At 37.2% G+C, this 25,484-nt stretch overlaps 1 protein-coding gene across 3 annotated transcripts in view; it reads right to left on the reverse strand.

The window, feature by feature from the left end:
* Nucleotides 1-21,330, reverse strand: part of ARHGAP29 (Rho GTPase activating protein 29) — a 64,079-nt gene extending 42,749 nt beyond the window's left edge. For 2 of the 3 annotated variants that reach the window (XM_060025930.1, XM_060025925.1), the window contains exons 1-3: nucleotides 21,187-21,330; nucleotides 15,677-15,913; nucleotides 1,775-1,909 (exon numbers count right to left, since the gene is read on the reverse strand). In XM_060025930.1, the coding sequence (XP_059881913.1) occupies nucleotides 1,775-1,909; nucleotides 15,677-15,881 (340 nt within the window). In that variant the 5' untranslated portion in view covers nucleotides 15,882-15,913; nucleotides 21,187-21,330. Of the gene's footprint in view, nucleotides 1-1,774; nucleotides 1,910-13,160; nucleotides 13,200-15,676; nucleotides 15,914-21,186 lie in introns of all 3 variants that reach the window. The other variant, XM_060025923.1, reaches the window with a different exon arrangement.
* Nucleotides 21,331-25,484: the final 4,154 nt, after the last annotated feature.

Raw genomic sequence — 25,484 nt, forward strand, 5'->3', positions numbered from 1 at the left:
GATTGCTTTACCTCAAAGAAAAAAAGATCTATAAGGCAGCTGAGAGGCCACTTTCTTCAAGTCTGTTTCTGGAATGTGGACATCAACAGACACACTCCTTCCCCAGGACATCCTGACTGCACACAATAGCTACTGACAACAATTGAATGAACTGTGGTGCTATTTCCAAGCATGGAAATTTTACTATCTACAGACACAAATTTCCCTAACTTAAGTTAAATTGCACTTACAATCTATTTTAAAACAAATTTGGTTACTAAGCATTTTTAAGAGGCACAACAGAAGCTATCCATTTTGAAGCCATCTACATTTTTTTCAGTGCTTGAAATACAGAAAAAAGAGAACCATGCAAACATGATTAATCTACATAAAAAGTAGGGAAGGCAGTTCTTAAGTATATGGACTATATTTTATTGACAAGGTTTTTATTTTCTCTTCCTGCCTCATCCCCTTGACACTTGCCCTTTACCCTCTCTACATGTGAGTATGTTCATTAATCACATCCTGTTCTTCACATCCAGAGTTCTCACACAAGCACCCTTTATCACAGTGCCAATCCCCACTCTAACCCCATTAATGCCCACCTGACCTTTGAGACTCAGGACAGGTAATCCCTTTGCCCAAAGAAGCCTTTTGTTTCCTTACTCAACCCATGGTGACTCACTTTTGTTAAACATTTTAATTCATATTACCTATCAGATTGACATTTAACACTGACAATCACTTCCTAGAATATGACACTTCTAAAATTCCATAACATCTTTCTCCAGATCATCTCCCTACTTCTTTAGTGTTTTTCAGGTTCCTCTATCTTCCCTCTGTCCCTGGGATCTCATACTCAGTCCTCTACTTAGTTTGTACACCCTGAGTTGGTGTCATCCTCTTGCATCACCACCCACAGACCAACAACACTCAAGTCCACGTGCTCAACTCCAAACTTCAACTTAATCCCTAACATTCAACCTGTCCTATGTTTCTTCAACAGCCATCCCCTCTCCTGTGACAAGCACATTCCACAACTACCACACCCCAGCTTCTGCCTTAAATCAGACTATTAACCCTCATCTAGCCCATTATTTCTAACAATCTCCTAACTGAACTTCCTAGTTCCAGTCACATTCTTCTCAATCTTTATATAATCTTCACCCTCAATCTTTATATAATGCAGCCTAGGATAACAGATTCTAACAATTTTTGGTGGCAAATCATTTCTTCAAAGGATAATGTCCCAATTCTTACTTCTTTTAGCACATGTAATATATATACACACACATATATATATACACATATACATACACATATATGATAAACTTATTTTCCAATTTTAGTTTCATTTTTCCACATTTGAAAATAAGGTCCCAATTAAGTCTTCTTTTTCTCCATTTGTCTCCCTCCTTTAAGTGGAATAACTACAAATGGCCATTTTCCAGCACCAACTGTCCTCAGATAACAAAGACTTTTTGTACCCTAATAACCTACTTCAAAAGAGCATACATTCTTTCAAAAACTCAAAAATTGTAAACCACAGTTGTTCAGTTCATTTCAGTTAGCATTTTTAGAGTGTTTCCTGCCAAATAAAGTTTTAATTTTTAAAAGAAAGAGAATTTTAGGTGTGATTCAGTGGGGATATTTAAATACCAAAGTGTATATAACTCCTACTGATACACATCATATAGATGCCAAGAGAGATGGTTCTATAACCATTATAAACGAAAATGTATCACCTGGATCCTTTTTGCCCATGCCAACCCACTGCTAATATTATCTTTCTTACCTTTCACTTTTGCAGCAAGCATTTCTGCAGCATTTTGAAGGTCAACAGAATTGAGGTTCTGATGTTTATTCATTACAGACTTTAAAACACGAAGAAGTTCGTCCAGACGTATATGAATGACTTCTTTAAAACAGTCTTAAGAAAAAAAAATTTTTTTTAATTTGTTAAATCAACCATTTTGAAGCACATTTCAGGTAGAAGCAGCGGCTCCACAACTTTTGCCTACTGTATGTTCACTTTTATTTTCACTACTGCAATTATATGCAATTTATTTAGCCTTCAAAAATCCATAATCATTTTAATTCATTAAAGATTTCAAAGTCACTCACAGTCATGGTCAACTTAGCACTACCTTTTTCAGTTTTCTCAGTCTAAATGTGCTCTCCAGATTTCCCTTGGGGCAACTTTACAAGTTTTTCCTGTCTTACAGTTTTTACTATAATATACTTTTTAATATATATGGTAACAGAGTTAAAGCCCTATAATGCCTGATATATTAACTAATATTAAATAGCACTTACATGTTAAGTTTCTATGTAAGAATTGACTCTTTGCATTAAGATATTAGAAATGAGCAACTCACAGGCATATATATAAGGACCACCACCTGACCTGCACATCTTTAAAACTGTGATATAATTTACATACAATAAAATGCATAGATCTTTATATGGTTCAATGAAATTCTGTACTTTTTAGAAAAATTGAAATAATTGCCAATGATGAAAAATTGGGGGATCATTACAAAAGCTCCAGATTTATGCCTACTCTTGAAAAATCAAAATCTGGTTATACCAGGCCCACATCCACCTTGGCCACAAGCAGCTGAAACAGAGCAGTACTGCTCTCTTAGGTGTGCTTCTTTCCCAGTCCCTACCTGCCTAGCCCTAGTCTGCTCTACCCATTTTACAGCAGCCCTGGTCAGAGGGACACAGACAATGTTTTATAACCCCTGGAAATAAGGTGACCATATAATTTATCTTCCAAACCAAAATACTCTAGCAAGAGAAAAGGTGGGTACTACTCATAATCATGCCAGCAAACAGGCATATCCCTGGATCACCATCCCAGGCAAACCAGAAAGTATAGTCATCCTAACCTGTAAAACCCCTGAAGCAGGGACTTCCCCAGTGGTCCAGTGGTAAAGAGTCTGCCTCCCAACGCAGGGGACGTGAGTTCAACTCCTGGTCGGGGAACTAAGATACCCACATGCCGTGGGGCAACTAAGCCCACACGCCACAACTACTGAGCCCGCATGCCACAACTACTGAGCCCGCGTGCCACAACTAGAGAGAAGCCCACACGCCACAATGAAGAGCCCACGTGCCGCAACAAAGACCCGACACAGCCAAAAACAAAGAAATAAATAATTTTTTAAAAAACCCTGAAGTAATCCTCAAAAGTTTGAAAAGACAACCACCTGAAATACAATACTCTGATGTAATGTTCACTTCTATAACCTTACACATAGCACTAGTGTTTAACAATAGCACATTTATTAAGTGCTTCCTATGTACCAGGCACTGTTAAAAGCACTTAAAACCTATTATCTCATTTAATTTTCACATCATTTCTATTAAGTAGATGATTTTTTAAATCTCCATCATACAGATGAGAAAGCTGAGGCAAACCTAAGTTTACCAAGTCAGAATTTGAACCCAGAGAGTATAATTCTAGAAGCTAAGCTCTTAATACTGTCTCCCTATTGAAAGAGCTTAAAAAACAATCAAAAACATTTCTTAAAAGAGTGTTTTAGGGCTTCCCTGGTGGCTCAGTGGTTGAGAGTCCGCCTGCTAGTGCAGGGGACGTGGGTTCGAGCCCTGGTCTGGGGGGATCCCACATGCCGCGGAGCAACTAGGCCCGTGGGCCACTACTGCTGAGCCTGCGTGTCTGGAGCCTGTGCTCTGCAACGAGAGGCCGCGATAGTGAGGGGCCCGCACACTGCGATGAAGGGTGGCCCCCGCTTGCCGCAGCTAGAGAAAGCCCTCGCGCAGAAATGAAGACCCAACACAGCAAAATAAATAAATTAATTAATTAATAAAACTCCTACTCCCAATATCAAAAAAAAAGAGTAAGATGCTGATTTAAATTAAAAAACAAATGTTTTATAATTATGCAATTTTTTCCAGAAATGTTAAAAGATAATCACTAGAAAAACTGTCTATAGGATAAAAAACAAAAACAAGTAATTCTATCATCTATCAAATATTCCATTCATTAACAGCATTATCAAGAGAGAGAAATAAGTAGTATAAGAGAAGCAGGCAAGGTGAGTGCAAGGTGGGGAGCTGGGTATATTAGGGCAAAGAGTATCCCAGGAAGGGGTAAAGAAAGAATAGTTCAAGTAGTGATGGAAGGAGAGAGAATAGAGTGCCTTCAGGAAAAAATCCAACTCATTCATCCAAAAACTTTAATAATAGAAAAAGAAACACAGGCGATTAGGTGCTGGCTTAAGCAGCTTTGGAAGTAACTGGAGTCTATAAGATTAAAGGCAAAGGAAATGCACATAAGCACTGTACTCTAGTTGAGAAAGTGTTTTCAATGAAGATTCAGGTTAAAAATGTTGATATTGCTATACATGTATCCTGGAAGTGAATAACTAGGTAACCGGATGGTGGATGGTGGGAGCCAGGAATCTCACTGTTGGAATGGAAATTTACAAACAAGCAGGGAGAGGAGGCTATAATGATCCATGTGGTGATAGATTAGAGTTGGATACTTCTGTAAGAATTCGTATTTAGTTTATCATAGATATAGGTGGCTAGAAATATTTATAGATGTGTGTATATATACAGGTTAGTACACATACATATATTTCTTTTCTTCATCAGGTGAAAGGGCCTAAAAGAAATGATGCCCCAGTAGCAACAAACATACCTAGCACCCTGATCTTGGCTTCTAATACCATTCTCCAATAAAAGGAACCAGGGCTCCTTAGAGAAATGGCTGGTTCTAGGACTGTGTCAGAAAATACACAAGATGAGTTAGGAGCATCTTGTAATGCCAGAAAGTAAGCGCTTAAAAAAAAAAAACCCTCACACTGAAGAGGGTATGTCAAGGGTGCACAGGAACCAACTGAAAGACCTCCCAATGGCCAAAGGTGGAAAAATTTGAGCAATAAATTTAAAAAGTGGCACTGGATTATAACTCAAAGTATAAAGTAAATATCCATGAGTACATATTGATACAAATAAACGTCTGAATAAATTAATAAATGGAAGGAAAGAGACAACTCTCTTGTATAAAAGAATTCCTAATAATTTATATAGATATTTTGTCCTCAAGGAGGTGAAGCATGTGCACAGTGACTTCCTTCCACAGAGTACAACATGGAAAGGGGGACGAAAAGATTAAACTAAACAAACCTGACAACTACTTCTTATGACAGGTGATCAAGGTCACCATTAACAGTGATAAATCATCTACTCTTGATAATGACATAAGAAATATGTCACTTTACATCTGTTAGCTTCTTCTCAGTATCCCATAACACCAGTCTAATCATGAGAAAAACATCAGACAAATTCAAATCAAGGCGCATCCGGGACTTCCCTGGTGGCGCAGTGGTTAAGAATCCACCTGCCAATTCAGGGGACATGGGTTCAAGCCCTGGTCTGGGAAGATCTCACATGCCGCGGTCACATGCCGTGGAGCAACTAAGTCCGGGCACCACAACTACTGAGCCCGCGCTCTGCAGCAAGAGAAGCCACTGCACCACGACGAAGAGTAGCCCCTGCTCGCCACAACTAAAGGCCGCGCGCAACAACGAAAACCCAAGGCAGCCAAAAAAAAAAAAAAAAAGGCACATCCTACAGAATACCTGACCAGTACTCCTTAAAACTGTCAAGGTCATCAAAAATAAGGAAAGTTTGAGAAACTGTCATAACTAAGGAGAGCTTAAAGAGACACGACAATTAAATGTAATGATACAATTCTGGAAGGGAAAAAGGACATTAGAAACAATTTATGGAAATCTGAATAAACTATGGGCTTTAATTAATAATAATATATCATTATTATCAAATATTGGTTCATTAACTCTAACAGATGTACCATACTAATGTAAGATGTTAACAAATAGAGGAAACTGGGTGTAGGAGTATATGGGAACTCTGTACTATTTTCTCAATGTTACTGCAAATCTAAAACTGTTCTAAAAATAGTCTAATAAATGAAATAGAAATGGACAAAAGATTTTAGAAATTTTATGTACTGTTGGAATTTTTCCCATAAACATATATTACTTTTATAATTTAAAAATTCATTTATAATTTTTTAATTCCTAAGGAAAATGTAAGCATGTAATTTCAAGAATTATCTTAATTAAATGATCACTATCTATTTTGTCTGTTTTATCACTGTGGATATTAGTTTGGTCGGTTTACTTAGCTGAGGCAATACAGCTTAGTGGTTGGTTAAAAGCGTAGTTTCTAGAAACAGATTGCCTGAATTTGAATTCCAACTCCATGGCTGATAAGCCTTGGGCAAGTTACTTACCTCTCTGTGCCTCATCTATAAAAAAAAAAGAAGCTATTGGTAGCTACTTCATAGGGTTGTTGGACTAAATGAGTTAAAACACATAAAGCACTTGGAATAGTGACTGGAACACAGTAAGCCCTCCAGAAATGTTGGCAGCTATTGTTTTTAGTTTATACAGAAGTAGAAATAGGTTAACAACATAGACTAGGTCTGAAATAGAATCAAGTAGCTTCGAAATGAAAGAAACTTCTGGGACAATAATACAATTTGAATACCTATAAAAAATAATATAAATGTATTTTTTCCCAGTTTTGCATTGCAAAGTCTATCCTTTGTTTTATATATATAGTATATATATATATATATATAACTAAATAAAGCTATTTTATGGTAATAGTTCTGCCTACTTGTCAAAACCAAGGCTGAATCTAATGTCATAACGAGCTGTGCTATACTCTTTCTGAAGCCTAATCTATGTTTGCCTTAAAAAAGAGAAAGGTGGAAATTCTCTGGTGGTCCAGTGGTTAGGACTCTGCGCTTTCACTGCTGGGAGCCAAGTTCAATCCCTGGTCAGGGAACTAAGATCCCGCACAGTGTGGTCAAAAAAAAAAAAAAAGAGAGAGAGAGAAAGGAAAGCCAGTCATTTCTATCCCCTACTGATGTTTCACAATAAAATCTACAGATACTAACATACTTAGGAAATACTAAGTAAAAATACTTTGTCTTATTTTGAGGTCTCAAGACAAAAGAGCTTGATTTTTGTGTGCCAACAACATCAATATTCAAAATCAGGGTTGGATATTAAGCAAGAACTACAAAATACTAATGGTTTAAATGCCTAAATAAACCAAGTTAGTAAATTCTGGTCTTCTCAGAGGCAAGGAAATTAACTATGTGGAATAAACATATTTCAAAATTATTATAGTGTTTTTGTACGTTTTAAAAACATATTATTATACGTTTTTCAATGTTCCTAGTTTTAATTTCTAACACAGTAAATAGTAACAGATACAGCCCACAAAAACAAAAACTTTTCTGGGTTCTCAATAATTTTTAACAGCATAACGGGTCCTGAGGATTGCTGCTATAATTTTTCTTTAAAATCACTGTAGAACATTCCAATAATTGTCAACATAAATGTTTTACCAATTTGAAATTCTTTTTTTCCTACAAGGAAGCCCTTATAAACAGATACTGAAGTTGTTTCAAAGCAAAATACTAGAAAACAATAACTGAGTTATTTAGTAAGAAATTTCAGAAGTATCTCAAATTACCCTATAAATAAGTCTAATTTCCTGTGATTCAACACATCTCTGAAGCCTATAAGTCAACAGAAATGAACAAGATGGCTAAATTTAACAAGCGTTAATCACAAAGATTCATAAATTCTCCTATGTATTTGAGTAGATGAGTCAACTACTAGGACATCAGTATATTCTGATAATACTTCAGCTGGGACTTTATAAAATAGCAAGCCCTTAATTACGCTTTACGAGTGGTAAAAATGTTCCAATGTTCTATTTTCTTATGGTAGAATAAAGCTACCTCAAATTATTTTTATGAAGCAAAAGCCTCATGAACTTTTTTTTTCAGAAAGCTTTAAATTTAGGCAGCTCTTTCACCAACACTAAATATCCCCACATCAACAGCAGCAGCAATGAACAAAGCAAAAGAGAGAGTAATTTTTCTTCCCTAATACAGAAGAAAGGTAAGTAGCTGATTGGTGTGGTAGAAAACAATAGATTTAAAGCAAGAAACCTGAATTCCAATGTTTGATCTGCCACTTGCTTGAAATGACCATAAACAAAACTCTCAGTTTCTCTGACCTCAGATTCATCATCAGTAAAACAGTTGTTGTGAATATCAAATAAATTAACAAAAATGAAACTGCTTTACAGTCTTAATATATGTAAGCTATTATTACTATTAAATCTGTAAACCATTCAAACTAAATACCTTTGAAAACAGAGTTGTCTCACACAGAATTACACTCAGTAACAAATTACAGTATGGTCCCACAATATTTTGGCTAATGAAAAAGAGACATTAAAGTTAAATTTCAATTTAATTTTATATGTAAAGTCTAAATTAGTAAATTACTTAGAAATAAAATCATAATTAAGAGTATATTTTACAAAAATATTTCTATACCTATCAAGTTATAGTACTTAATTTAGTCATATAATTACCAGGTAATTTTTAAGTTTTATAGTAGTCACGTTGTAAATGTAATAATTCAATTTATACCACAAAGGTATTATATATGCAAATATTATAATGTTCAACCAGTCTTAACACCAGCTATATAGAAAAGTAAAACTCCTGTATCCCAATGTTTGCTTGTTTATCTACCATCCCTATATGGTAATCTGAATTTTAATTTATTGTTTCATTCATTTGTGCCATTTATTTTCTGCTTCATTCAGCTTATCAAGTGAGAACAGATTAGCCAGTTCCACTTTTTGGTTCTCATGCATTAACACAATACCACAGTGTTTATATTGCAAACACTTCATGGAAATGCTTATGTAAATAAATGAAAAAACTACGGTGTTTTTCCTTGATTTTAAAAAAACTGACAATAATTTTTAAAATCAGTCTTGTTAATTCAGCTTAACCCCTCTGGGAAAGCAATGAAAACAAGAAGGAAGGAAAAAGTTTCAGAACTTATCACTAGGAAACTCACTTCTTTTTTTCTGTAATGACTCCTGAATTTACAGGATAAAATGAAGCCTAAAGTGCAGCTTTCATTATCCAGCCACTTGGGGATTGTAAAAATAATAATAGCTGACATTTTAAAACACTTATTCTATGAGCTTTATATAAATGAATTATGAACTTATTTAATTTTCACAACTCAATAATGTAGGTACTATTATCTCCTTTTAGCAGACGTGAAACTGAGGCAGAGAATATAAGTAATTGGCCCAGGGCTATATACAAACAGTGGCAGAATGAGGATTCCACCTCAGGGTTCTGGCTCTAGAACTTTAACATGGTTAAAGAAGTTATAGCTTAATGACAGGTATACTCTGCAATCTGTGATTTAACAGGCTTTAACTTCCAATCAAATATACCAGTTAACTACTGTAAATGGTAACATTATGTAAGCCATTCTAGGTAAGTGCAGAAGAGGAAAGCTATCTCCTAAGAGCTGGCACATGTGTAATAAATGAGCTACCTGGATTTCATACTTCATTCCTCAAGGATTCATTTTGTACCTTCTAGGCACTAAGCCATAAACTACTAACATTCATATTAGCTTTTCCTAAACGGTAACCATTGGAAATCACTTCTAGAGAGGTTTACTTCTAAAAAAACATAGCAGGAGGACATATCTGAGACTAGCAACTTAATGTTTCCAATATTTCACAAAGTATCTTGCACACTATAGAGGGTGAAAGTTAAGTAATAGTCAACAATGGTAAAATTAATACTCACTGGAATTTGCCTAAATAAATTTACACATCCTCCTGTATATTCATTTACTCTGGAAAAAAACTGGGGTAATCCACAAGACAGGATTTCAATTAAGACTTTGAAAATTTATACAGAACTTCCCTCTCACAACAGAACATAATATTTAATGCCATTAAAATTTTTACATAATTCCTTCTTTCAATAAAATTTGCTTTAGAAAGTTAATATACCACTACTGACTATAGTTCTGTCAAATTTAGGACCCAGAATTCATCAAAAGCTATCACTTAAGAGATCAGTTACATTTTTACAAATTAAAAGTGATACACTCAAATTAGAAATCATTTTTAATAATGAGAGAACTAGTTTATCTAAAACTGATGATAAAGTTTAATTTTCCTTTCTAGCCTATTTAAAAAACAAAACAGAAAAACAAGCCACCACTGTCACAACAAACTTTTATTAAAATCCATTTAAAAAATAGTGTTACATAATCAAAAAGCTACAAGAAGTATTAGACTAACTGCCAATTTTTCTTCAAATATATGTTATAACGGCAATGGACACTGCCAAGCATTGAGTACCAGACAAATTAAGCAATTTGCACTACTCTTTCTAGCTGAATTAAAAGCCTTGCACTTTTCAAATTCCCAGATTTTGAACTTCCACGCACGGTGTTCCACCTGGGAATGGGAAGGTATGTCACAAAGAGAGAGTTTAAGATTACTGTATAAACTAGAAGAACATTTATGAATGTGTTCTTTGGAATTCAGAACACATTATTCCTCAGAGGGGCAACCATAAACCTGAACTGGTACTTAGACTGCACATACATTAATCTGCAGTTGTTATATTTAAATACAAAGGACATATGCATAATTGCGTGCCTTCAGCATTTTAACATAAGATGAAAATTTTGCCCTGTAATTATTCATAATGCACCTTAATGACACAAGATGGAGATCTAAAACTTCAAATTCCACATCTGCTACTTATATAAGACTACAGGGTAACCTCCTCCTGGAAATAAGTAGTAGACAGAGAATCAACAAACTATCACTAAAAAAAAAAAAAAACAAAAAAAAAAAACAAACTATCACTTACCCTATCTAAGTAAGCATGTTCATAGTCCTCTGATCTCCCTCATTAAGCTCTCCACTTTTTGTAAATAAAAACAGTAGAGGAATTCCTTGGTGGCACAGTGGTTAAGAATCTGCCTGGGTGCACAGGTTCGGGCCCTGGTCCGGGAAGATCCCACATGCCACGGAGCAACTAAGCTGGTGTGCCACAACTACTGAGCCTGTGCTCTAGAGCCCACGAGCCACAACTACTGAAGCCCGCGCACCTAGAGCCTGTGCTCTGCAACAAGAGAAGCCACTGCAATGAGAAGCTCATGCACCGCAATGAGGAGCAGCCCCCACTCGCCCCAACTAGAGAAAGCCGGTGTGCAGCAACGAAGACCCAATGCAGCCAAAATAATTAATTAAAAGAAAAAAAAAAACAGTAGAGACAGTGCATACATATCTTAACTCTGTTGGGGGCAAAGAGTTCTTTGGCAGACACTAATTTTCTCTAATCAGTTCATCAACACCTACTGCAATACGAGCTTCACATTCTCACTTGGGAAAATTTCATAAACCCACACTTAAGAAACTTATCATAAAACTCACATTAAAAAATCCTACAGGGCTTCCCTGGTGGCGCAGTAGTTGAGGGTCCGCCTGCCGATGCAGGGGACGTGTGTTCGTGCCCCGGTCCGGGAAGATCCCACGTGCCATGGAGCGGCTGGGCCCGTGGGCTATGGCCGCTGGGCCTGCGCGTCTGGAGCCTGTGCTCCACGGCGGGAGAGGCCACAGCGGTGAGAGGCCCGCGTGCCGAATAAAAAAAAAAAAAAAATCCTACAGACTGGTGGGAGGCGAATGTCCTCTAAAATGCATTACATAGTTTGAAAACAAATACTTAGCTGTTTTCTTCAGCCTTGAATTGTCAATATTCCGAACGTAGAATTTCCAACTCTAATCAATTTTTGGATCACAGAATTATAAAATCAATAGCATCTGGTGTAAGTGCCTCATTCTTAACAAATTATTAAATGACTTAAGCCATATTCCAAAACTAGTTGATAGCAGAACTAGGCCTAGAACCTAGATTGTGTGATTCTCTTTCCTGAGCTCTTTCTGCCATTCCTTACTACCAATCTCACCAACTTGTATAAAATGCTTGGAAAGTGATCTGCTAGTTCAAATCAAAGAATGGCATGAAAGCTAACATTCCAAAGGCAATTTGAGGGAGATTCCAAGAATTCCTATTTCTAGGTAAAATTTTCTTTAATTTGCTCCAATAACAACTTTTTCTAGGTTTCCTTTTCATGCTATACAAATCAAAAATACTTATAGCTCAAAAATTCATCTCAATATTCTTGAGATTGATAAATGCCAAATGTCTATACCATCACTGTCTGATAGAAATCTCTGTTAATGATGGTAATTTTTATAACTTCACCATCCAAAATGGTAGCCACTAACCAGAGGTGGCAAATAAGCACTTGAAACGTGGTACTGCAACTGAGCTGCATTTTAAATTTTAATTAAATTTAAATAGCCATATGTCTAGAGGCTACCATATTGGATAGTGCAGGTAGAGATAAACCCCACGGAAAACAGAATTGGTTAATGAAATAATGGAAACTGAGCAGTGTTTTTATAGTACCTGCCACGTGAAGCAGCTGAGATAGCAAGAAAAGAACACACCATTCTGCATTCATGACCTCTGGGTTCCAAATGAAACCACTATTTATCAGCAATAAGAGGTTGATGAAATCACATAATCTAAATTATACATACATCTCATCTGTGAAACAGGTCTAAAAGTACCTGCCTTTGTGGGGACTGCATGATTAAATACCGTTTGTATGTAAAAGTACTCTGTAAAATGTGAAGCACCATATACAATTATATGTCATCTCTGTAACTAGTTTAGGAAAGGGAAATGTGGCTATAAACCTATCACAAAGCTATTAACCTAAGCCTAGTCTCAACAACATGATTTAACACTTGAAGCAGTAGTCAAGTGATTTTACACACCATTGCCTCATGACAGGTAAAGTACATAGAGAAAATGGTATTCAGATAACATCAAAAGGTGATTAGTATACCCACAGTCTATATTCTTAAAAGTTAACTTTTTAGCTTTTTAACAGCCAACTGACATGAATTGAAAAGTAACAAACAATACCAAAAATTTGGCTTCTTTCTTTTAAGGAGGCAAAAGACAAAATACGGGCAAGGCCGCTGATACAATATTGACAAGGATCCCTCACTCCAAAATAAAAACAGTGGCCACAGTTTACAACTATGCTGGTACTAAAGAACAGCAGAAGTCCAGGGATATTTCTCAATACCCAGAGACAAAAGCATGGCCTATGTCTACGTCCAGTAACATATATAATAACACCACCTTAAATAGTTGCAGAATTTAAACTTTTTACCTGTTTTCCTGAAGATCTCATGTGATTGTTGTAATAATTCTATTAAATAAATAAATAGTATGATACTCAAGCTGAAAATCATGAGCAAAATTAAAGAAGCATATTATTATGTAGCATTTCTTGCCATCTATAATGAGGTTAATTTATATGTTTAACATACTCCCTTAAGGAAAACAACAAACAAAAAAGGTTCTATCAATTCAAATAAACTAAAGAATATATTTCTAGATTTTGATAACAATGATGCAAAAACAGAGAAAACAAATTCTTGCTAAATCCAAGATTTATTCTGAGATGGCATACATAAATCCTTTTAACTCTGACTGAAGAACCAAGCATTAAAATCAATCCAAAGATAAATTAATGAAAATACTCTGGCCACTGCCTACTAATGAGAGTTGGTTACCCAAAAGATGGTTTTCACATTTTTAAATTAATTTACCACTCATAAACGGCAAGCTTTTTTATTATTAGCAATATAATCAAGTCTTAAATTATGAAGTACTGGTTTTCTTATTAAAAGAATAACATCCTTTCGCATTTTTAATATTACATTTCTGTAAAAAATATATTTCCTTGAGTCACATTGCTGTGCACCTGGAACTATCACAACATTGTTAATTGGCTATACTCCAATATAAAATAAAAGGTCTAAAAACAAATAATAAATTAAATAAATTAAATAAAACACGGAGACAAGTACAGACACACTCCTAAAATATATATTTCCACACACACCCTTTTACCTCAAAAGGTAATCTCCTTTTGCTGTCTTATACTTTTTACCAATTTTCTCTTTTCTTTTCACTTAGGATCAGCTTTCAGTCCTCTTTCTTCCTAACCTATGAACTGTTTACTCACAAATTAAAACTCATAAAAATATTGTGGAGATAAGGAGTGGGTCCAACTTGCTTTAAATTACCATCATTTTAAATCTGTGAAACAAGGGATAAATATGCGAGATGAGGATTTCAAATGATATAAATCTCCTATGGAAAACAAATAAAAACAAACAGATATCCTAACTAAAAATCTTATTTATATTAATGAAAACCTATTTTTATTGATACATTAAATAAAATCAGATTTTACCCTAAAGTGAAGTAAATGATTTGTTAATTAACACATCATTTTAAATTTCAAATTCAAAATTAACCCAGCTACAACAAAAAGAGTAAATTTTACTGTATGTGAATTAAAAAACAAATTTAAAAGAAGTAACTCAGTTAAAAACAAGTCTTTATTACAAAGCTATGCTTCTTTAAATAAATGGCAGATGTGTCATTTTAGTAATGAATCTGTTACCAGTATAATGCTTAATGTATTTAGAATATCTTTCCACATTAACAAGATAACTTTATTACCATTTAATTATCCATAATTAGACTTCAAACTCAAGCTATTAAAATGAACAGAAGTGTAGGTAAATTCTTTTCTAAAAACATACATATAGTGTCAAAAGAATGACTTATGTGATTGTCATTTTAAGGAAAATTCAAATACTAAAATTTTGAGGCTACAATTCAAGTCCAGGTATTTTGGGCATTTCAACTTGAAAATTATAATTAGGTTAGAAATAAACTCCTAAAAGCAGCATTTAGGACAAATAGAAGACATGGTTGCAGTTTCTGTTTTTCAGAACGCATGTCAGAAAATGAATATCTAATTTATAAACACAGAAAATATTTATGGAAATCTTATAAATGTCTATGAAGTCTCAGAAGGTCTCATATAAGTAACACTAGGAATCTTCATTTTTCTACATCCAGACATACCTTTATGAATATGGACTAAACTGCTACTTATTACAAAAGAATAGGAACTGTATGATTATTAATTACCATTGCCATCAAAATTAGATATAAAAGAGGCACGGAAAGTTGAAAGACTTAAGTACTAAGATCAAGTCAGGGAGTACAAATACATAGAGCTCTTTACTTCAGGAGAATCAAGTCTCATGCTCCATTATCCATTTCTAACTAGACAGAGAATAAAGTCTGTGATTATCTCTTAATTGAGGAAGAGAATAGCAAAACAGAATTAAGTTTGATTTTTGAGGAAAAAATTCACTCAAATCAGTGATTTTAGATTCTTTTAGGAACAATATAGAAAACTGAATCCAGGCAGAAGTGTCAACAATGTAAATTAAAAACATCAGTCTGCTTATTAAAGACCAATCAATGCACTGTGTTACCATTAACAAGAAGGCTAAAATTCCAATTATCTAAAAATCTCCCATGTCAAATGGGTCCAACTTTTAAGAACCAAAGAATGAATTTTTTTTTTTGGATTCCTGTTCCCTCACTTACCAAAGTTTCTACTATGTATTGCACTGTATCTGATTATAAAATACTTTACACTGTAAACATCAAACATTTGGCAAAAAATAAGAAACAGAATAACTAAAGCAGAATACCCTGTTGCTACTACTGTGTATACACTTATCTGTAGCTAGGCTGGCAATTAAATTTTACAAACTATTCAGTAAGAATGCTAAGAGAAAAGAGTTGACGAACCTGAAAGAATAGCTTCTTTCAAATATAGTAACACATGGGAGAACTTCCTGATATCATTCACCAACTCCTTGATGTAATCAGGATCCAAAATGGAGTTGGAATTTATGGACTTGAGCCCCATTTCAGAAGTTGTAACATCAGTAGAGAGCTGGCCTGTTGACAAGACACGTTTTTTCTTTGTCTTTTTCTGTTTGTGAGCAATCATCCTTTCATATAACAGTCAAAAAAACGGAACTCCTTAAGGGGGTGAGAAAAAGAGAGAAACACAAATACTACATTAATCAGGGGACATTATACTAGATTTTCACAAATAGCCCAAAGCCTGCCTCAATATTCTATTTAAAACAATAACAACAACAACAAACCCTGTATTACTGATAAAGCAACTTCCATTTATTAAGTGCCAATAACCTTGACAACTCTATGATACGCAAGCTACTATTCTCTTCATTTCACAAGTTAGGAACCTGAGGTTTGGAGGTTAAATAATTTGTTTAAGCTCTCAGCTGATAAATGAACTGGTACTTAAACCCACATCTGCCTTGTCACCAAAACCCATGCTCTTAATAAACTTCCTCTTAACTCCTAAGGTACAGAATTTTTTAAACTGTAAAAGTTATTCTGAAATGTCAATTAGTGGAAGAAAATATTCTCCCTCCATGACATCACCTTCAAAAATAAAGGTGAAATATGAGCTTTGAAAAAAGAAAGACCTGTTTTCAAAATCCCCCTCCATCACTTACTATGCGTGATCTGACAAGCTGTTAATCTCCTCACTTTGGTAAACTCATTTATAAAATGGAAATAACATCCTGACGATACCTACCTCATGAGATTATTGTAAGCATTAAGAGACAATGGTATAGAAGTGTCCAACACATAAAAGAAATTCAAGTACAGTATGTTCTCAATAATGCAAACTCATACACACATACACACACACACACACATATATTCCAGATTATCACCTTTCATCAAGAACATTTCTCTGCTGAAAACAAGTTCTAAAGATGTCCACTAATCTGACACACCTGGATTGGTTGAACAAATAAATGTATGATTACTGGAGCAATATTTTTGGTAATTTCAGGGTGGTATAATACAAGATTTGTTATGAGAAAGATTGAGAATTGAATCGTTACTGAATACTTCCTAAATGTGTGACCTGTACAATTTGCTTACAGGCTATATGAAGATTAAAAGGGAACTCAAAGTTTAAAGACTTCATATGTTAAAACGCCTAAACCTGGCACATAGTTGGAACTCAAGAAAATCTTAGTTTGTTTCTGCTTCATCCTTACCTTTTACCTTTCTGTAATTAAAAGTCCTAATTTTGTTTGAAATCAAAAAGGAAATGACTGGAGGAATTAAATTAGCTCAAGCATTATTAAAACATTTTTCAAATGTTTGAGCTGAGATCAGAATGAGTAAACAAAGAGGAAGGAGTAGTCTAGCTGCTGTTACTAATTTCCTAATGATCTCTCCACATCCATTCTTGTCTCATTCCAAATGTAGTGAGTACATTTTCAAAACATGAATCTCATCACGTCATTTCTCTGCTCAAAACTCTTCCCAAAGACAAGTGAGATGCTATCGTGCACTACAAGGCTCAGCATGAAATCTGGCTCCTACTTACCTCTGCAACGTCCTCTGGAGTCACAATTCCTACTCAACACTTAACACTCCTGCCACACACACCTCTTTCTCATTTTTCCAACAGTATTTGTTTACCGTGACCCACAGTGGAGCCAGTATACACATTAAGTATGTTATGTTTGTGTGTGGTGTGTGTGTAGGAATGCGTAAACATAAAACAGATTCTGGCTAAGGAGCCAGGTGATGTACTCAGATGTTTTCTTTCCTATCCCATTTCATTTTTTAAAAAGCCGATTGCAACCCACCAAATTGGTCTCAGAATTATAATGGGTTCTGTCCCTACAACTTGAGAAACACCAACTGTTGGATTCAGGGTCCTGTCTATATGCAGCTCCATTTGCCTGGACTACTCCTTCCTCTTTGTTTACTCATTCTGATCTCAGCTCAAAGATCACTTCCTCAAAGAAACCTTCCTGGACCTCCCCTGTTCCCATAACCACCACCACCACCACCAAACTAGAACAGAATCTCCTGTTATATGCTTTGCACCATCTTATACTTTTCATCACTGCACTTATCGAAGTTCTCATAGGTGATTCGTGTCTCCTTATCCAGACTATAATCTCAAAATCATGACCAATGTTTGCTAACCAAGCGTTCTCTGCTTAAAGCACAGTGCTTCGCATATGAGGGATAAACAACTCAAAACTGTCCACAGAATGAGTGATGAATTTGCAGAACTAATAATGAATAATAATAAATAAGTAGTTTATAATGAATTTATAAACTTTAAAAGTTTATAAAGTTTCAACTAATTTTTACAGAAATAAAAATGTTTAACTTTGGATTGTTGCAGTGTTTTGAACGGAAAATAGAATCGGTTTTTAAAAATCTGTCTCTAAAATAGTATCTTACCAAAAAACCAAGCATATGAAGTTGAGTAACGGCAAGAGTACATAAAATTGAAATCAAAGGTTGATTTCTATTATTGTTTCTCTACTTCTGATTATTAAATAAGGTGTCCTGACACTTCTTCAATGGCTTTTAAAATTCCTTTATTCAGTATTCTTATTAATCTCAAATTACTTCTGGAAATGCAATTTCTACATTTAATCTAGTTTCAAACCTATCTAACATTAATCCTTAAATGTGTAAATAACTTCTAAAATGAACTTAGCTATAATAATAGTGCTCCCCAAATTGTCCTAAGTCTCCCCTCCAACAAAAACAAACAAAACACTCAAGTGCCTTGTTTGGGCAGCTCTTTTACAAATCGCTAATTGAGAAGACTATTAGCTTAATTCATCACTTTTGCAGCTTACTTAATAAAGTCACTCTGATTAATTTTGATGGCTTTTAGTTTAGTAAATTAGAAAATTGGTCATTGTCACTGGTAAAAAGATGGTTATAAATTTTAAAGCATATATCACAAGTTTCGATTGTGATATTCACTTCAATTCACCTATTTCAGTAAAAAAAAATTATTTTAACTGTCAAATTAGTAGCCCAAAGTTGTAAAAAGTGTTTCAGAAATGCTTGAATACATTTAGTCAAGACTAAGAATGTCTGTAAACGAACAAAAACGATGGGGAAGAGAGGAACTAAAAGGGGTCATACTCTACCTCTAGTCGAGATTACGGTGAGCAATGTACTACTTTTATTACATATACTTTACTACTTTTCATATTTCAAACTGAAGGAAACATTACAGTTGAAAAAAATGTTAACTTAAAGTTAATCCAAGCTTTCACAAAATTGAACTATGATAATGAGAAAGTTTGGAGGTTATACACTTTCCGAGATCATCCACATTACTTTCTCATGTCCCAAAATGAACATCCTCTAGTTGGTGGTAACATAAAATGTAGTTACTAACAGATTGCAACTGGAAATTTAATTAAATGAGATAATAATATGGGAAGCACTTAGCACAACGCTTGGTTCTTCATGAAGACTCAATAACTGTTAGCCATTATCACTAGCGTGCTTTACTGTGGGAGACTGTTAACATACGTAAGTAATGAACAAAATGTGACTTCACTACAGTATATCTGTAAATTGTGAGCAAGAAATATAGGACTGGAAACAATTCCAGAAACTTAACTGACTTCATGGAAGCCTACTAAATGGCTTCCAAGTGAAGTTTGAACTGTGCAAACAGACTGTTGAGCAAAATATTTGTGAAACTCTCCTAATTCTCTGCATCTCTTCCAACTCCAAACCACCAACAAAAAAAAAGCATTTTATCCACTTCGCAAAGAACTTTGTAGCAAAGAGAAAATCACTGTGCCAAACTACTTTCTCTATATATTCTAAATTCTAAGTAATATGTGTATTAGAAATGTGAACACTAACTTCTGGTACCCTGGAATGTGGCTTTTCCAAGACTTCAGGAGCCTGTGTTAATCAAATGTTCTTGCCCCATGTTCCTCCTCCCCAAATGTATCCTTACAGAAGTATTTTCATTTTAGGCACATGGCTGCCTAATTGAAGAGTAAAACAAACCCAAATATCTGTACTTAATAGTTCCCTATCTTACTATTTCTATCTCAGGAAAAACCACCATGTATTTCTGAAATCTGCTATTTCAACAAATTTCTGATTGGTAATAATCTATTGATACCTAGAGATGCTTTTTAAAAATCAGGAAAATTCATTCTGGAGGTCTTTCATTATGTTTTTTAAATGCACGTTTCACAAAAACAGAATGGGGCATGTTAAAAAGTTTTATCAATAATATGCAAATAACTAATTTCTAAAGAAAGGCGTGCAACGCACATACACTTCATTCCTGGGCAGTTAGAATTCAGCACGTTTAAAGAAGATGAAGCTGCCCAACCTCCCACACCTCCAGAATGTCCAGCATTCCTGACAGGCAGGGCTCTCCAAAACTACCCAATGCCAAAGACCACGTTCCCCATCCCAGAATTTAAATACAGAATGGGAACATGGAGCAACCAAAAAGGGCTGCAGGCACTGATAGCGATGGACAAGAGATACCGTCTCGGAGACACCTGGAGAAAGGGGAAGGGGCGCTCAGCTCCCGCCTGTAGCAACTAACAGTCCTCCTCTCCGAAGAGGTATCAGGCCAATTCTTTATTGAGGAAGAGAGTCAAAAAAGATGAATATGGAGACACAAGTCTCGTGAACCGCTAGCGCTCCAGCTTGAAACGTCTCAGACTTGGGCTCACCCGTCAAAAAAAAAAAAAAAAAAAAAAAAAAAAGTCAAGCCCCAAACACGCCCACAACGGAATTGGCGAAAAAACATTGAGGCTCAAGAGGCCTCGGAACGAAACACCCCTCCCTCAGCTCAAAAGACAGGGACGAGAACAATGCACCACGGAAATCCTAAGATATCTCGGGACAGAGACCCAGATGAATTGAGGGCTGCTGTCAGGGCAGGGGGGTGGGACAGGATCCGATCGGACTCTGTAGCGGTAGGGAGCACAGATTCTGGAGCAAAACTGTCCAACTTTAAATCACACTATGCCAATTACGAGTCTGTGTGTTCCGGCAGGTTTCCCCCGTGTGAAAACTTAAATAATCGTGGAACTCTCGTGAAGTTAAAACGTGTAGCGCTCTTAGAAAACTGTACGCCGAACGTGGGACGTGCTATGTGTTTGCTTTTATTATCTTCATCATCTGCTCAGGGCCACAGCTCGTGCTCTCCCCGCTCCTCCGCTCCTGCCGCGCCCTCCGCGCCCCACGTCCGGTCGGACCCCTCCCGGAGGACCAGGAGTCTCGGGGACACCGGCCCGGCCCGCCGCCGCCGGCCCCCAGCGCAGCCCTCAGTCGCCTCCACTCCGGGCCGCCGCCTGGGCCGCCCGGACCCCAGACGGCAACTCGCGGGTGACCCCAGGCCCCTGCCGCCGCCGCCGCCGCCGCAGCAGCAAGCGCCGCCATCCTCCACTCACCGCGGCGCTCCATCCCGCGTCCCGGACGCGGACGCCCGCCCGACACTCACGGCCGCCGCCGCCGCCGCCGCCGCCGCCGCCGAGGGCTGGAGCTCGCCGCTCCCATCCCCCACGGCCCGCGGACGCCCGGCCGAGCCGCCGCCGCCGCCCCTGCAGCTACAGCCACTACCACGCCAGCCCCGGCCGCCCCGCCCACGGCCTCGCACCTCCCGCCCGGCCGCGGCCCGCCCCCTGGGGCCCAGCCCATTGGCCCGCGCGCCCGGGGGGCGGGGACGGGCGCCTGCGGCAGGTGGGGCCGGCCACTGGCTCTCGCGCGCCCAGCGCAGGCTGTCAGCTTCGCCTCGGCCCGCAAACTGTCCCGAGCCTTGCAGGACGTGTCAGCCGCCCCGTGCGGCTTGCGGCAGGACAGGCGGAGGAACCTTAGGAACAGGTCACCTGATGACTTCATCTGGCAAATCGGAATTTCTTGGATGAGCAATCTACATTTTTTATGAGGTACTTCTTTTGACCACCTCGTTCCTCTCTCTCCAACTCAAGAAAACAAAAACAAGACCCCACACAGGTAAGGTGTAACACAGGCCTGGCTCCTTTCCGGAAGAATAAACTTCCTCAAAACCAGCCAACTACTCTGCCCTCTGTACAGGGTCATATTTTCCACTTAGACCTATATTACTTCAACTGCACTCTCAAACTCGCTCAGAATGAGAAATATGTCTGAGAAAGATGGACTAATTAAAGAAAGCAGCAGGGGCTGAAAGCTTCTACATCATTCTACTCATGAGAACAAGCCTCGTCATTAGTTATCTCAGTTCTGGAACATTCAGAAAGAACTGATGGAGAAACAGAGGGCACATGGGCAGGGTGGCTGGCGGCAGTGGTGGAGGCAGAGAAAAATATTATCGCATGTGGGAGAAAGCAGAAAAAGACACGGGAGAGTGTGAGGAGAAGTAGGACGAAAGCGGGGCTGCAGACATAGGGAGAGAGAGGGGCAAAACCAAGGAAGGCAGAGACAGGTGGAGGCAGAAAGAGAAAATATTGAGAAATAAAAGAGAAAGGAGAGACTGCCTACTTACAGGGACAAAATGGAAGTGAGCATGAGAGAGCCAACAAGTGAAGTAGTGAGATAGGGAGAAAACACTCATTGGCAAAGAGAAGAGGAACATCTCTCATATCTTTGAACCCTTATACTAAAAACAACGCTGGGGAAACAGAGCAAATTTGGCCCTTCAGGTGCTACTTGGAAAAGATAAATATGAAAATGCTCAGCGTCTTGGATATTTTAGCTCCACACTGGAATTGTCCGACTCAGCTTACACAAATTTACCACTTGAAACCCCAAACACAACAGTACCAAGGACATGCCACAGGCACTAAGGAAACCTCAAAACCAAACTCTCCTTCTAACCACACATAAAAAGAACAATGCACCATGGACTCTCACCATGGAAAATGATGATGCCCTGAACTGAAACAAACTGAGAGGTCAGGGGTCCCAGGGCAAAAGGGGGCTGGAGCATCCCAACCCTTATTAAATCATAAGGAAGATTTGGGGAAGAAATATAAGGCAGTCACTCAATCTCAAACACTCCTTTATATCTATTTTTAAATACCTGTATATTAATTATTTTTTACTTTCTTACTCCATTATCACCATTTCCTTAATAAAGAGAATTGTTTTCCTTATTAAAGTTGAACAATGTCTCGCACAAGATCCTCATGGGGAGAAAGGGTATGTGAGGTAGAAGTGGTGGTGTGACAGAGACAGAAAGGAGCACATGGGAGGGAAGGAGAGGAAAAAGCCGTGAGAGATGTGAGAAGGTGAGAAACAATTGTGGAGAAGAGAGAAAGAAGACCAAGAAAGATGCAGAGACAAATGGAGGCAGAGAAAGAGAAAATAAGATGCAGACAGAATAAGGAAAAGAGACAGAAATGATAGAGAGAGAGAGAAATAGGGAGACTACCCATGGACAGAAAAAGGGGAGATGGACACCTTTCACACCCAAACAATTCTGGACAAATAAACCCAATTAGGGCCCTAGGTTGTTACTTGGAAAGGATAAATATGAGAACCTCAGGCTCCTTGATTACCTGGGCTCTACTATCATTTTGCAGATAGTAGAGCTATCTTAATTTCTATTTATTGTAATTTCTTTTATCTTTGCTTAATTTTTAAAAACTTTAAACATAACTGTGCCAGATCAAAAGCACTAAAAATGCTGGGGACACCTAACAACCAAATGTTCCTTCAAATCCTAATGGAGGAGAATGATGCACCATGGACACTCACCATGGAAGCCACTGATGACTAAACTGAAGGACACCAATGGGGGAGAGAGGAAAGGATTCTGAAGGCCATGGAAGGCAGAGGCAGGGTAACCCTCAGGGAACTCAAGGGAGGAAAGTCTGCCCCTTGGATCTGCTCTGGGTTAATCTCAAGACCCTTCCCACCAGATCTACCTCTAAACCATCTCAAAACAACCAATTATTCTGCATAGAACCAACACAGAGTGAATCGTCAACGAATATTAGACCATTAAATTATAAGTACGGTTATCTGAGGAAAATTTTGAGAAGTCTCTCAATCCCAGTGCTCCTCTTATAGCTTTTAAAAAAATAGATTAATTATCTGTCATCTTTTCTACTCTTTTTCCTTAGTAAGGAGGAATACAATATTTGGAAACATTAGCAAAAATGGTAGTTCACTTTTAAATTAAAAGGGTTGTTTTATTAATTCCCCCTAACTTGCATTTTGTTTAAAGAAATTTTATGTCACACAAGTAAGTTTCAAGTATGAAAAGTACACTATTGAAACAATACCTTTTTGCAACTCCAAAATTCTTGGTTTATAATTAAATTATAAAGGGTTAAAAAAATTAAAACCATCTGTATATCTATTGTAGAAGTACAACATCTTAAAATTGTGTTTTTACCATTTTTCGTTATTATTGTCTCTAGTATTTTTCCCTTCTAAAACAGAAATCACATCCTCTGTGATATTGCTCTTCTGTCATTCTATGAAGCCTCAACTTGCATATTGTTAAAATCTTTTTCATGTGTTCTATTCAGTGTGAACATAGGTAGTATTGCTATTTTTGCCGGGTAAGGATCTTCATATTCCTGAAGTTGATTCTGTAGTTCAGGTAGCCTACTTTTCATAACAGAATATGGTTCTAAAAACATTTTACAATGTCTGGTGACATCTTTGATTGTCACAACTGGAAAGGAGTTGTACTGACATCTAGTGAATAGAGCCAGGGATGCTGCCAAACATCCTACCTGCACAAGAGAGCATGCCTGAGCCCTCCTACCTCTACCCCTAAGAAAGAATTACCCATCCCCAAATGGCCAATAGTGTCAAGGTCGAGAAACTTTGCTCTAGACCCAATTACCACTTTATAAGCAATATAGAAGACAAGGGAATATATTAAATTACATCACAGGATGCACTCAGTAAAATCTAGACTGTGGGTCGTTTTATAGAGCAAACAACAGTTCCTTAAACAAACAAATTGCAAGGAAAACGATGAAAAGAAAATCTCCAGATTTAAAAAAAAAAGTCTTAAAATTTCAAATACATCAAGTGCAGGAATAAATGAGATCAGACTTGCCCTTCCACTATACTGTTTTCAGACATTAGACTACAAACAGCACAGGACTGTGATCCTGGAGAGATGGGATCACAAACAAATGAGGTGATCCCTACAGTCACCCCAACTTTCTGCCTGGAGACACACTCTAGACCATGGCATGCAAGAAGGAAGCCAAACAGAGTGTGGTACTCTTGCTAGGTTGAGGAGAAAGGGATCATAGTGCAGGGAGACTGGGACAGCTGAAATCTGTAGGACAGAGTACCAGATAGGAAGAAGGTAGGCAGAAGAAGAGCTCCAGAAATTTGCATAGGCAACTCTTTAATTTTCTTGCTGAATACAAAGCTATATATGTATAGGGTGAATCCCCACAAGGATAGACAAAGAATTTCCAGGGACCTGTAGCTGAACAATTCCCAGGGCTTTCGCAGGTCTGGGAGACCTCTGAGTGTTCATCAGCCAGAGTAGAGAGACCTATTGAATACTCAAGGAGAGATCCCAGAAGGACATGTGTTAGTAGTACATCTAACCCAGCCCTACTAAAATAGTATTCTAGACTCACCCCAACAAATCTTCAAAACAAGCGTCATTTTGTAAATTTCTTAAAAAAAAAACCTGATATTTAAAACAAAAGTAATAACAATGTGTGTGGCATTTACAACATATGCTGGATAGCAAAAAGTATCACAATAGCAAAAATTAAGGGAGGAG

This window comes from Delphinus delphis, chromosome 1 (genome assembly GCF_949987515.2).
Source record: "Delphinus delphis chromosome 1, mDelDel1.2, whole genome shotgun sequence".
Classification (NCBI taxonomy): Eukaryota; Metazoa; Chordata; class Mammalia; order Artiodactyla; family Delphinidae; genus Delphinus; species Delphinus delphis.